Source organism: Trachemys scripta, chromosome 1, assembly GCF_013100865.1.
Source record: "Trachemys scripta elegans isolate TJP31775 chromosome 1, CAS_Tse_1.0, whole genome shotgun sequence".
In the NCBI taxonomy this organism is placed as follows: Eukaryota; Metazoa; Chordata; order Testudines; family Emydidae; genus Trachemys; species Trachemys scripta.
This window is the reverse complement of record NC_048298.1, coordinates 198881787-198893108: the sequence shown is the minus strand read 5'-3', so window position 1 is coordinate 198893108 and position 11322 is coordinate 198881787. Positions and strand designations below refer to the sequence as shown.

At 46.6% G+C, this 11322-nt stretch overlaps 1 protein-coding gene across 1 annotated transcript in view; it reads left to right on the top strand.

The window, feature by feature from the left end:
- Positions 1-6598: 6598 nt before the first annotated feature.
- PRRG1 (proline rich and Gla domain 1) overlaps positions 6599-11322 on the top strand; it is a 20803-nt gene continuing 16079 nt past the window's right edge. The window contains exon 1 of the mRNA XM_034754602.1: positions 6599-6869. Within this exon, the coding sequence (XP_034610493.1) occupies positions 6860-6869 (10 nt within the window). The 5' untranslated portion in view covers positions 6599-6859. The remainder of the gene's footprint in view (positions 6870-11322) is intronic.

Here is an 11322-nt window from a genome sequence, read left to right as displayed (position 1 = left end):
TGTGTGTGTGTGTAAATAGGCCTACAATCCACATGACTAGATTGTGTCTGTTACCTCCTGCCTGAAAGGAACATGTGCAAGGCATATCACTTCCTAGTGGACCTGCCTTAAATCCAAGACCCTGAGAACATAATTTTCAGTATAGATACACGTAATATTTAAGAAGTTATGTATGTGTATGTATTTATATTTCACAATGATTATGACAACCAGTGGGTTAGAGACCTAACATGTCACTCTTTTGAATTATTCTGCATATGTCTGACCCGGGGATCTCTGTAAAACCCTATGCAGCCCTTGTGCTCTCTGCCAGTTAGCAGTAAGAGGTCCCTGGGTCACAGTACTCCTTCAAGAAGTTTGGACTCTGCTTGCCCTAAGGACTGTAGAGGAAATTCCCCTGCAGTTTCAAGGGCTGGTTTTTCTACTCCTGCTATCTTCTAATCCTCTAGTCTTAGGGAGGACTGATGCCCCTATTGGATCTTCAGGCTCTCAACAAGTTCAGCAAACAAGGTTCCACATTGATTTTTCTGTCCCTAGATTGCAACTATTGATATACTGCCCTCGATCTTTGAGATGCATACTTTCACATGACAGTGTTCTCAAGTCACAGGAGATTCCTCGGATTTGTGATAGGAGGCTGCCATTATCAGTATACGGTACTTCCCTGGCCTGTGATCAGTGCCTCATGTAGTCACCAAATGCATAGCAGCCTTTTTAAGTAAGAAGAGAATCCATGTCTTCCCTTAATTTGATTGGCTGGTTCAAGGGTCATCCCAGGACAAGGTTCGTTGTTATGTCAGGTTCATCATCTGTGTGTTCAGTCAGCTGAGACTCATTTTGAACAGGAAAATGTCAACACTCTTACTTTCTTAGAGACTTGAGTTCATTGGGCTCCATTTGATTCTGAGTTTGACCACTGTTCCCCAACAGTAATTTCAAATGATTTATAACTTATGCATGTCCGTCAGGTTTCACCCCTCTGGCATTGCTTGGACTTGTCTTAAGTTGCTAGGTCACATGGCCTTGTATACTGTTACATAAGTAAACGAAGCCATTTCCTCTAGACAGAACAGGAGTTGAATCTTCATATCAATGTCCTTGAGCTGCGGGCAGTTTGCACAGCTTGTCCCAATCCTTTCTCCCTCATGTCAAGAGCTTGTCAGTCTAAATGTTGACTAGTAATGCCATATCTGATCAGCTTTGCCAAGTGGCAATGAGCTTTTTGGAATTGCATCACAGAGGATGTCACTCCTATAGCTGCACACTTACCTGGTGCTCAGAATCAGCTAGCTGACTTCCTCTGGAGGGGATTTTCCAGCAACCATGGGTGGTCTCTCAAAACCAGCCTCCAGAGGTGTTCGGGTGAGGTGGCACTCCTGCAGTCAACTTGTTTGCTACAAAAGACAGCAAGAAGCATCACCAATTTTGTTCTCAAGGGGACCACAGTCTGGACTTGTTTGCTGATGCCTTCATGTTGGAGTGAGGATTATGGTTAATGTATGTATTTTCCCCAATCCCTCTGGCTCCACAAGTCATTCACAGACAAACTAGGCCACATCAGGTTAATCCTTACAGCCCTGGCCTGGCCAAGACAGTGCTGTGTGGGTTTTTTGTTGTTGTTTGTTTTGGGGTTTTTTGGGGGGGGGTTTCCGGACCTTCTCAATCTTTCAGTTTAACCTTTTCATACTCTGCTTCTCCTTCAAGACCTACTGTTGCAGAAGAAGGCTGAATACTACATCCATACTACATCCAGACCCAAACAGCCTCCATCCCATAGCCTGGCTTGTGAGAGTATGTCTACACAGCAGAGAAACACCCACGGCTGGCCCGTGCCAGCCGACTCTGGCTTACAGGGCTCGAGCTGTGAGGCTGTTTCATTGCTATGTAGACTTCTGGGCTCAAGCCTGGCCTCTGAGACCCTCCCACCTGCATCCGGAATAGATATGAATGTTGGCAAAGTGGTGTTGCATTCATTATTTAAATAGACTCCGAAACCTACACTGTACATTACTGCTTGTGAGTCATGGAATACACATCTAGAACCACCCAAAGAAGAAAATATAGTTACTTATCTGTTCTGTAACTATTGATCTTTGAGATGTGGGTGCAGATGTGTATTCTGTGACCCATTCCCCGATCCCGCTCTACTGGAACGTTGGGCCTTCTCCTCCAGTGTGAAGGAACTGAGGGAAGGTCATGTTTAGCTCTATATAGCCACGGAGGCGGCCACGTGGGTGTGTAGACGATGGGTGCTGCCCCAACAGGTATTGCTGGAGAGGGAAAAGTATCCTGCTCAGTGCACTGGAGCAGAATACACTGTTCCACAGATTTGTTTACTTCAGTGGAATATGTATCTGTACCCACTCTTTCTTCGAGATGTTAAGGAACAGGTAGGCAACTGTTGTATAACACTTACAGTACATCTAAAAAGATGGTAGTTGATTACATGTGTTAAATGTGTGCCAGCCTTAGTGTGCAATTTGGTATAAATGGACAGATTGTGGTAGGCCTAAAACTACCCTGCATAATTTGTTTTCAAAGTGCTGAAGGCAACAGTAATCTTGTATTAAAAGTTTAGCTGTCTGTTAGCTGATAGGGCTGATACACCAACCATAAAAGGTGAAATCATAGTCCAAGCAACTGCACCTTCCCAGTTCTTTCACTCAAGCTTTTTCTTTATAAACATGGAAACAAAGATTCAAAATGGCACCAAGAAACCCAAAGCAGTCTCACTGTCCCTTTGCTCTTGTCTCCAGGGCTTTGCAGCCCTCCCTTTACAGCTGAAGTTTTCCCCAGCTGGCTTCTGTTCCTGGCAGGTCTTGGGGCGGGGTGGGAAGTCTCTCTCTCTCTCTGGTCTTCTGCCTGACAGGTGCAGAGAGCCCTTTCCCTAGGTCTGTCCCATCTGCTTCTCTGCCTGGGAGGTACGATACATTACATGCAAGTTTGTGTAGAGTACATGAGTAGGAGTAGGCATGTGATCTACCAACTACATCTCTCATATTTTAAAGGGTCCAAGGACCATAACCAGCACATTGGGTTTCTTACGTCTGCTCCAAGGTCAAATGTCCTGTTACATGTCTTGTTCTACTCTCGACTTTTGTTTAAATCTCCAATTTGTCATCTTTGGAAGATCCTCAGTGGATCAGGCATTGTCTATTCCCCTGACTTTGTAGCCCCGATCCATGGGCCAGAAATAAGTTAATTCACTATGCTGAATGTGACATACTGAATATACAGTATAAATAAGTTCATCAGAGAGCATAACAAATGTCAGTTAAGCTACATAGAGAATGGTTATGCAGAATAGATGGAACTCATAAGCAGATTCTATTTTATGTCTATCTTTGAGTAGTAATAAAACTGCTTCTGAATATGATTTTTTTTTTTAAAGTATCCCATGAGGCATACACAATTCTTGTTAAATGGTGAATAATAGGGGGGATAGTTTCTTCATGAAATACTAAAATTAGGCTTTATTTGGTGACACTAAATACCAAAGCAGAGGTTAGACTTGGTCACCAGGCTTCGGATGTTTCCAACTCTGGTAGGAAAGTGTGATAGGTTGGATCACAGAAACCCCACTGGGAACTGCCAACTGATGTGTCAAGACTACTTCTGTCCCTGCTTTCCCTGCCAGCCTGGGAATCCAGCACCCTGTCTTGCTGAGCCAGACACTCCCGTCTGCTCCAACACAGACCCAGGGTCTGAATTACGTGCCTCAAAGCTGCAGACTTGACCTGAAAGCAGCTTACAAAAGCGTTCCTGTCTAGAACACTCAGATGCTCAACTCCCAATGGGATCCAAACCCCAAATAAATCAGTTTTACCCTGTCTAAAGCTTATACAGGGTAAACTCATAAATTGTTTTGCCTCCCCCCCCCCTTCCCGGTATTAATACATACGCCTGAATTAATTAATACAAAAAATAGGATTTAAGTGGTTCCAAGTAGTAACAGACAGAACAAAGTGAATTATCAAGTAAAAGACTTGCATGTTCTAGTTTATATGTCTAAGAAACTGAATACAAATAAAACCTCACTAGTTCCAGTAAGCTTCCTTTTACAGACTAGTCTCCTGCTAGTCTGGGTCCAGCAATCACTCACTCACTCCCCCTGTAGTTACTGTCCTTTGTGCGAGACTTTCAGGTATCTTTAGGAGTGAAGAGGCTCTCTCTTTAGCCAGCTGAAGACAAAATGGAGGGGTCTTCCAGGGGTTTAAATAGACTTTCTCTTGTGGGTGGAGACCCATCCTCACTCCTATGCAAAGTCTAGGGTTACCATATGTCCGTATTTCCCCGGACATATCTGGCTTTTCAGTTGTTAACTGCCAGCCGGGAGGATTTTTTTAAATATATAAAAAGTCCGGAAAATATGGACGTATGATAACCCTACCCACTGCCCCCTCTCCTCTTGGGGTGTCAGCTTGCTCAGCCTGCAGATTGCAATCCCCCCGTGCTGCTGCAACCCTGCGCCCCACAGCTAGGAGCGGTGGCGTCTCTGCAGCCAGCTGCTGGTGCGGGGGACCCGCGGCCGCTTCTCCCTCCTCCAGGCATCCCCTGCGGCTCTGGCATAGCCTCAGTCTCCCCCCTCCATCCCGGCCATGCAAGGAGCCCCCGCCGCCAGCGGTCCATGCAGCCGGGGCTGCCCCCCCCCCCCCCCCAGCGGAGCCACTGCCCGGGGGCTGGTCCCGGCGCAGGGGAAAGTTTCTTGGTGCGCAGCAGCGGCAGCTCCTGGGAGCCCAAGCTCCCCCACCCGGGAAGCACCCACGCTGCAGTACCTGCCGCAGCCTCGCCGGGTCTGGCTGGGAGCGGGGTGGAGGCTCCCCTGAGGGAGGTGAAGGGTGGGGGTCTCTGAGGTGGGGGGGATTCTGAGGGTAGGGGGCTCTGAGGCAGGGGCTGTGGAGAGGGGGTGGGCTATGGGAGGAGGTGGGGAAATAAGGGGTAGGGGTTATGGAGGGAGGTGAAGGGGAGGACTGAGCTGGGGGGGTGCTATGGAAGGTGGGGGGCTATGGGAGGGGGTGCTGGGGCTGTGGGGGGGGGGCTGCAGAGGGCAGGCTCTCAGGAGAGGGGGCACTGAGGCAGGAGAAGGCTGAGGATGGGCCCTGTGGAGAGTGGGTAGCTCTGGGGGGTCGGGCGGGCAGGAGGCGGCTCTGGGGTGAGGCCTGGGGGGTTGGTCGGGCAGGAGGAGGCTGTGGGGTAGGTAGGGTTACCATATTTTGTGCCTCCAAATGGAGGACACTCCACAGCCCCCCAGCCCCGCCCACACCCCCGCCCCAATCCCGCCCCCTCCCCAAAGTCTCCGCCCCCTCCCCTGCTTCCCGCGAATATTTGATTCGCGGGAAGCCTATAGCAGATAAGAGGGGTGTGGGGGGAGGAGGCGCGGCCCAGGCTGGCCCCCCGGCGTTTCCAGCCTGGGTCGGCTTGGGCTCTGGGGTGCCGGCCCCGGCCGACCACCCCCGGCCCGCCCAGCACTGCCGGCCCCCGGCTCCCCGCCCCGCGGGCTCGGCTCCCCGCCCCGCGGGCTCGGCTCCCCGCGGGCTCAGCTCCCCGGCTCCCCGCCCGCCTGACTCCCGGCTCCCCGCCCGCCTGACTCCCGGCTCCCCGCCCCGCTCCTGGCTCCCCGGCTCCCCGCGGGCTCGGCTTCCCGGCTCCCCGCCCCGCGGGCTCGGCTCCCCGGCTGACCGGCTCCCCGGCCCCGCGCCCGGCCCGGCACTGTGACCCTGGCCCGGCACTGCCCCACTGGTTCCCGGCCCGGCACCATGCCCCCGGCCCCGCACCGGCGCCGGCCCCGGCCGAGCACCACCGAGCCCTCCCGATTTTCCCGGACATGCCCGGCTTTTGGGGATTTCCCCCCGGACGGGGATTTGAGCCCCCAAAAGCCGGACATGTCCGGGAAAATCCGGACGTATGGTAACCCTAGGGGTAGGGTTACCATACGTCCGGCTTTTCCCGGACATGACTGGCTTTTTGGTCCTCAAATCCCCGTCCGGGAGGGATTTCCAAAAAGCCGGACATGTCTGGGGAAAATAGGGAGGCATGGTAAGGGGACTGCCTCCTCCCTGGGCTCCAACTTTCCCAGCTCCTGCCGCTCTCCACCGCAGCGGGGGCCGAAGCAACTTCCCCAGTGCAGCAGCAGCCAGGGGGCGGGAGGGAGGAGGGGGAATGCGGGGTCCTCGGGAGGAGGTGGAGTTGGGGTGGGGACTTTGAACAAGGGGTGGAGTTTGGGGGGGGGGGGGAAGGGATGGAGTTGGGGCAGGGCCAGGACCCCGTGGAGTGTCCTCTTTTTACAGTATTGAAATATGGTAATCCTAGCAAAGTCCAGCTCCAAGATGGAGTTTTGGAGTCACATGGGCAAGCCACATGTCCATGCATGACTCAGTTTTTACCAGCCAAGCCACATTCCTGGGAAGGCTCAGATGTGGATTGGTGTCTCAAAGTTCATTGTTGGCTTAAGTGGTTTTTCGATTGGGCACTTAATTTGCACTTTTCTCAAGGAGCTGATCAAATGCTCTGCTAAGCTAGTTAAAATCAAGCCAGTATACAGTCAATATTCATAACTTCGAATACAAAAATGATATATGCATAGAAATAGGATGATACATAGATATGTTACATGGCATATGTAGCCTAAAACATATTGCAGTTATGTCACACATACATTTATAAACATATTCCATAAAGCCTTATGGGGGGTACGGTCACAGAGAGAATGTTTATAGTACTTTTTGTGCTAGGAAGAGTATTTCCCAGTTAATCATTCTTTACAAAATTGACAGCAGTTTTCCTTCCCCCTGCTCCCCCCCTTTTTTGTTGTTGTTACAGACTCTCCATTTGCCAGTTCCCTGCCTGGGCAGTGATAACCATGGGCAGTGGTAAGTGTTTGCTTAAGCAATGCTGAGCATCCATATTTCTATAGTTATTCCATTTAAAGGAGGACTTTACCACACCCCAAAACAGAGTACAGAAACCAGTCTTCAGCTGTAGTCCACGAAAGCTTATGCTCTAATAAATTTGTTAGTCTCTAAGGTGCCACAAGTACTCCTGTTCTTTTTTTTGCGGATACAAACTAACACGGCTGCTACTCTGAAACCAGTCTTCAGCTAGTAGCTTTTTGGAATGTTGATTTTTGTCTTGATAAAATTTGTTCTTGTTCAAAGGAAGCTTCCCTTCTGCTTGGTCCTGAAGAGAAATAATAATCCTATTGTATTTCTGCCAGAGATTGATATAATGCACCCATTGTCCTACATTAGACCTCATCCTGACAGATAGAGGAACCGGTCACAAAACTAAAAATTAATGGGAGCTGAGATATAGTGATTTTGACTTGATCCCATTTATAAAGTGCAAATGGAATAAAGTCCACACCTGGTGCTTTAAAAGGATCAGTTTCACAAAGCTGAAAACAATTGACCCAAATCAGCTGGGAGGAAGAATTAAACAGGAAAAAAGTGTATAATAATTGGGAATAGTTTAAGAACACTTTATGCCCCAAAAGTCAGATAAAAGATAAACTATATATAAGAAAGGTAAAGTGGATAGTAGTGAATATAAATCAGAAGCTAGGATTTGAAGAAAATTGATAAAAGAAACAAAGGGAAACAAGGAGAAATCTATGGCCAGTACAGTTAAGACAATAAGGAGTTTTTATTCTTTTAAAAAAAAAAAAAAAAAATTAGGATCCAAAAAGATTAGGATCCAAAAGAATCCCAACAAGGGATTTAGTCTGTTGCTAGATTGAAATAATGCAATTATCAATGGTAATGCAGAAAAGGCAGAAGTGTTCAATAAATGTTTTTTGCCCTGTATTTGGGGGGAAACAGATGTAGTCATCGCAGTATGACACTCTATATTCCAATAGTGTATCAGGAGGATGTTAAACAGCAGCTGCTAAATTCGACATTTTTAAATCAGCAGGTCCAGATAACCTGCATCCAAGAGTTTTTAAAGTGCTCGCTTAGAACTTGCTGGACTGTTAATGTTGGTTTTCAATAAGTCTTGGAACACCAGGGAAGTTCCGGAAGACTGGAAAAAAGCTATTGTGCCAGTATTTTAAAAAGGGTGAATGGGAAGACCTGGGTAGTTATGGGCCTGTCAGTCTGACATTGAGTCTGGGCAGGATAATGGAGTGGCTCGTATCCTTGGATGCTTAAACGGGGGAATGTCAAGTAAAAATAGAGAGGCTATTTTACCTCTGTATGTGGCACTGGTGTGACCGCTGCAGGAATACCATGTCCAGTTCTGGTGTTAACAATTCAAGAAAGATGTTGTTGAGTTAGAGAGGGTTCAGACAAAAGCCACAAGAATGATAAAAGGAGGAGAAAACATGCCTTATAGCGATAGACTTAAAAAAACACTCAGTCTGTTTAGCTTAAAAAAGAAAAGGTTAAGAGGTGACTTGATTACAGTCTGTAAGTACCTATATGGGGAACAATTCATTGTCTGGAAATTGAATCTAGACAAATTCAGCCTGGAAATAAGATGTAAATTTACAACAGTGAGGGTAATTGACCATTGGAGCAATTTACCAAGGGTTGTAGTGAATTCTCTATTGCTGGCAATTTTAAAAACAAAATTGGATGTTTTTCAAAGTTATGTGCTAGGAGTTACTTTCGAGAAGTTCTATGGCCTGTGCTAGACAGGAAGTCAGACTAGGTGATCGCAGTGGTCCGTTATGGCCTTGCAGTGTATGAATACATGTAATAGTTACCATAAATACTAAATATGGAAGTTCATTTTTGGAGGTTTGAAATATGGGCTCCATAGCTAAGGTTGCACTGTGACTTATACTTAAAGCAGGACTAAATTTCCTCTGTGGCATACTTTAGCTGAGTTTAATTTCAAAACTTGACATAATAACTCTTTTCTAGGGACAATTACATTTTCACTAAACTGTTTTTCCTGAAGAAATGAACTTGCAGGGGAAACATCTTTATCCTCCCTTTTTGAAATCTTGCCCTGCCTTTTCTCTTCCTTGAATTCATCTAGCTAAACAAGCATATTCCTCCACAAGCTTCAGACTTCACATACATATATATTCTGATAAGATCTCAGAACACAGCCACTTTTGAAATTTTAACCCCCTATATGTTTAGTTTTATTTCCCCTTCTGGTGTTCACAATTCAAGAAGGATATTGATAAATCGGAGAGGGGTTAGACAAAAGTCATGAGAATGACCTTAACTGAGTTTCACCAAGCTTAGCGTACAGAATAGCTCAAATCTGTAAACTGCTGCAGTTTCAAATTTAAAAATGCAATGCTTTTATTTCTGATTTTTTTCACAGGCAGTTTTCAGTCTGACTCGTCAGTGGGAGGGAGGGATTGGCCCGTTTTCTGGGTATGTGGGGTTCAGCAGGGATGTATTATGGAGAAAGGAGGAAAATTAGGTGCTTGTGCAGAGAGGAGATTAGGGGGACATGAATGCAGCTGTCCAGGGGACCATGAAAAAACTCTAAAGCAAGAAAAAAAGCAGTTACTCTTTCCCTACATTTGTTACACTCATTGATTCTGCTTTTGAATCACAGATTCTTCCTTTCCATCACTCACAGCTATGGGTGTATGGGAGTACTAGACCTTGATTTCTTTTTTTAAGAAATCATAAGAAGCAGGTATTAAAGAAATGGACTTGTTTTGTTGATAAACACAGCTTTGCGAGGATCTAGACAAATTCCATCTGCCTGACAGATTTTTGTTGGTGTCCATTTCAGTGGTGGTGATTAGATGTATACAGCATTGTAACTTACAACAAGGACTTCCATAATGAGCAGAACCAGAAACTATACGGTAGTGTAAGTTGATATAATTAAACGTTAAAAATATGCACTATTTAAAATTTTTCCAACATATGGCAAATAATGAAAACCTCTCAAGTCCACCAGGAATTCAACTGGATGCCTGCTCACTTCTACCTTTCACTGGGATCAGTATTTCCAGTTACTATTTCCTAGTGTGCTACTGCTGTTGACAAGTTGCACAGACACAGAGTGGCGAGGAGGTGAAAGTAATGCCATCTGCTTGGGCTGAAATGGGATTGACATAATTTGGGCTATGTGACACATATAGAATGTGGATGCTGGTTATGGTGCAACTTCTTTCTTTTAGCACATGTAGTGACCTTATAGAGCTTGCTCTATGGTCTTAATGTGCAGAGAAGCTTTCAAATAGGGCAGAAAGCAAACCCTGCTTACTCTCCAGGTTATCATAATGCGTGAATGTCACATTTGCCGGTTTCTTGATATTTGTTTCACAGCCCACTTTCACTTAAGACTATACAAGTAAAAGTCATAATGCCAAAAGTGTGGCATTATGCTAATTTCCATGGCAGTAGAAAAACCACAAATAAAAGGGACAATAAAGTCAGTTATATTATAAAGAGAGTGAGCTCTTGTTGCAAATATATATATTTAATAATAGCAATGGGAACTAATAAGTGACTAGAGATAGCGGGGGATATGGGATTCCTTTTTGTCCCCTTCCTTCTCCAAAGTTGAATACATAAGTTATTGTTCTTCTACCTAGGAATGTGGATTTGAAAAGTTCCATTAAAGTAAAAATGTGCTCACTATACTAAGTATAGTTGACCTATTAGGTGGTAATACACACTTTTGGTATAATATATTCCAGACTGAGTTTGTTTACTTGAATATTTATATTTCTTGGTAATTTCTAGTATTAACTACTCTCTCTTCCCAATGTCTAGACTGTTGTTCTATTATGAACCCGAAAACTAGTTGGCTGTGTCCATCTAGCTCTTGTTTGTTTTTCTTCATTATCTTCTGCAGCTAGTATATTTTATGGAATACCAAAATGGGAAGCAAACAATACAAATGAAGAAAACAGTTTGTTTTTTCCATAGTCTTGGTTTAATGCTGTAAATTAGGGGTGACCACCCTGTGTCTCTGGAGCCACATATGGCTCTTCGGAAGTTTAATATGCGGCTCCTTGTATAGGCACCAACTCCAGGGCTGAAGCTACAGGTGCCAACTTTCCAGTGTGCCAGGGGGTGCTCTCTGCTCAATCCCTGGCTCTGCCACAGGCCCTGCCCCCAATCCACCCCTTCTCCCCCCCACTCCCCTGCCGTGCCCTCGCTCCTCCCCCCCCACCCCCCAGAGCCTCCTGCACACCACGAAACATCTGATCAGGAGGTGCAGAGAGAAACGGAGTGGGAGGCACTGATCAGCGGAGCTGCCAGTGGGCAGGAGGTACTGGGAGCCGTGGGAAGGGGTGGATTTGGGGGCAGGGCCTGTGGCTGCACCGGGCAAACCCCCCCCCCCCCCCGAGTGCCTCACCAGGCTGCCCAAACCCCCGCCCACCACGCCGCCCAAACC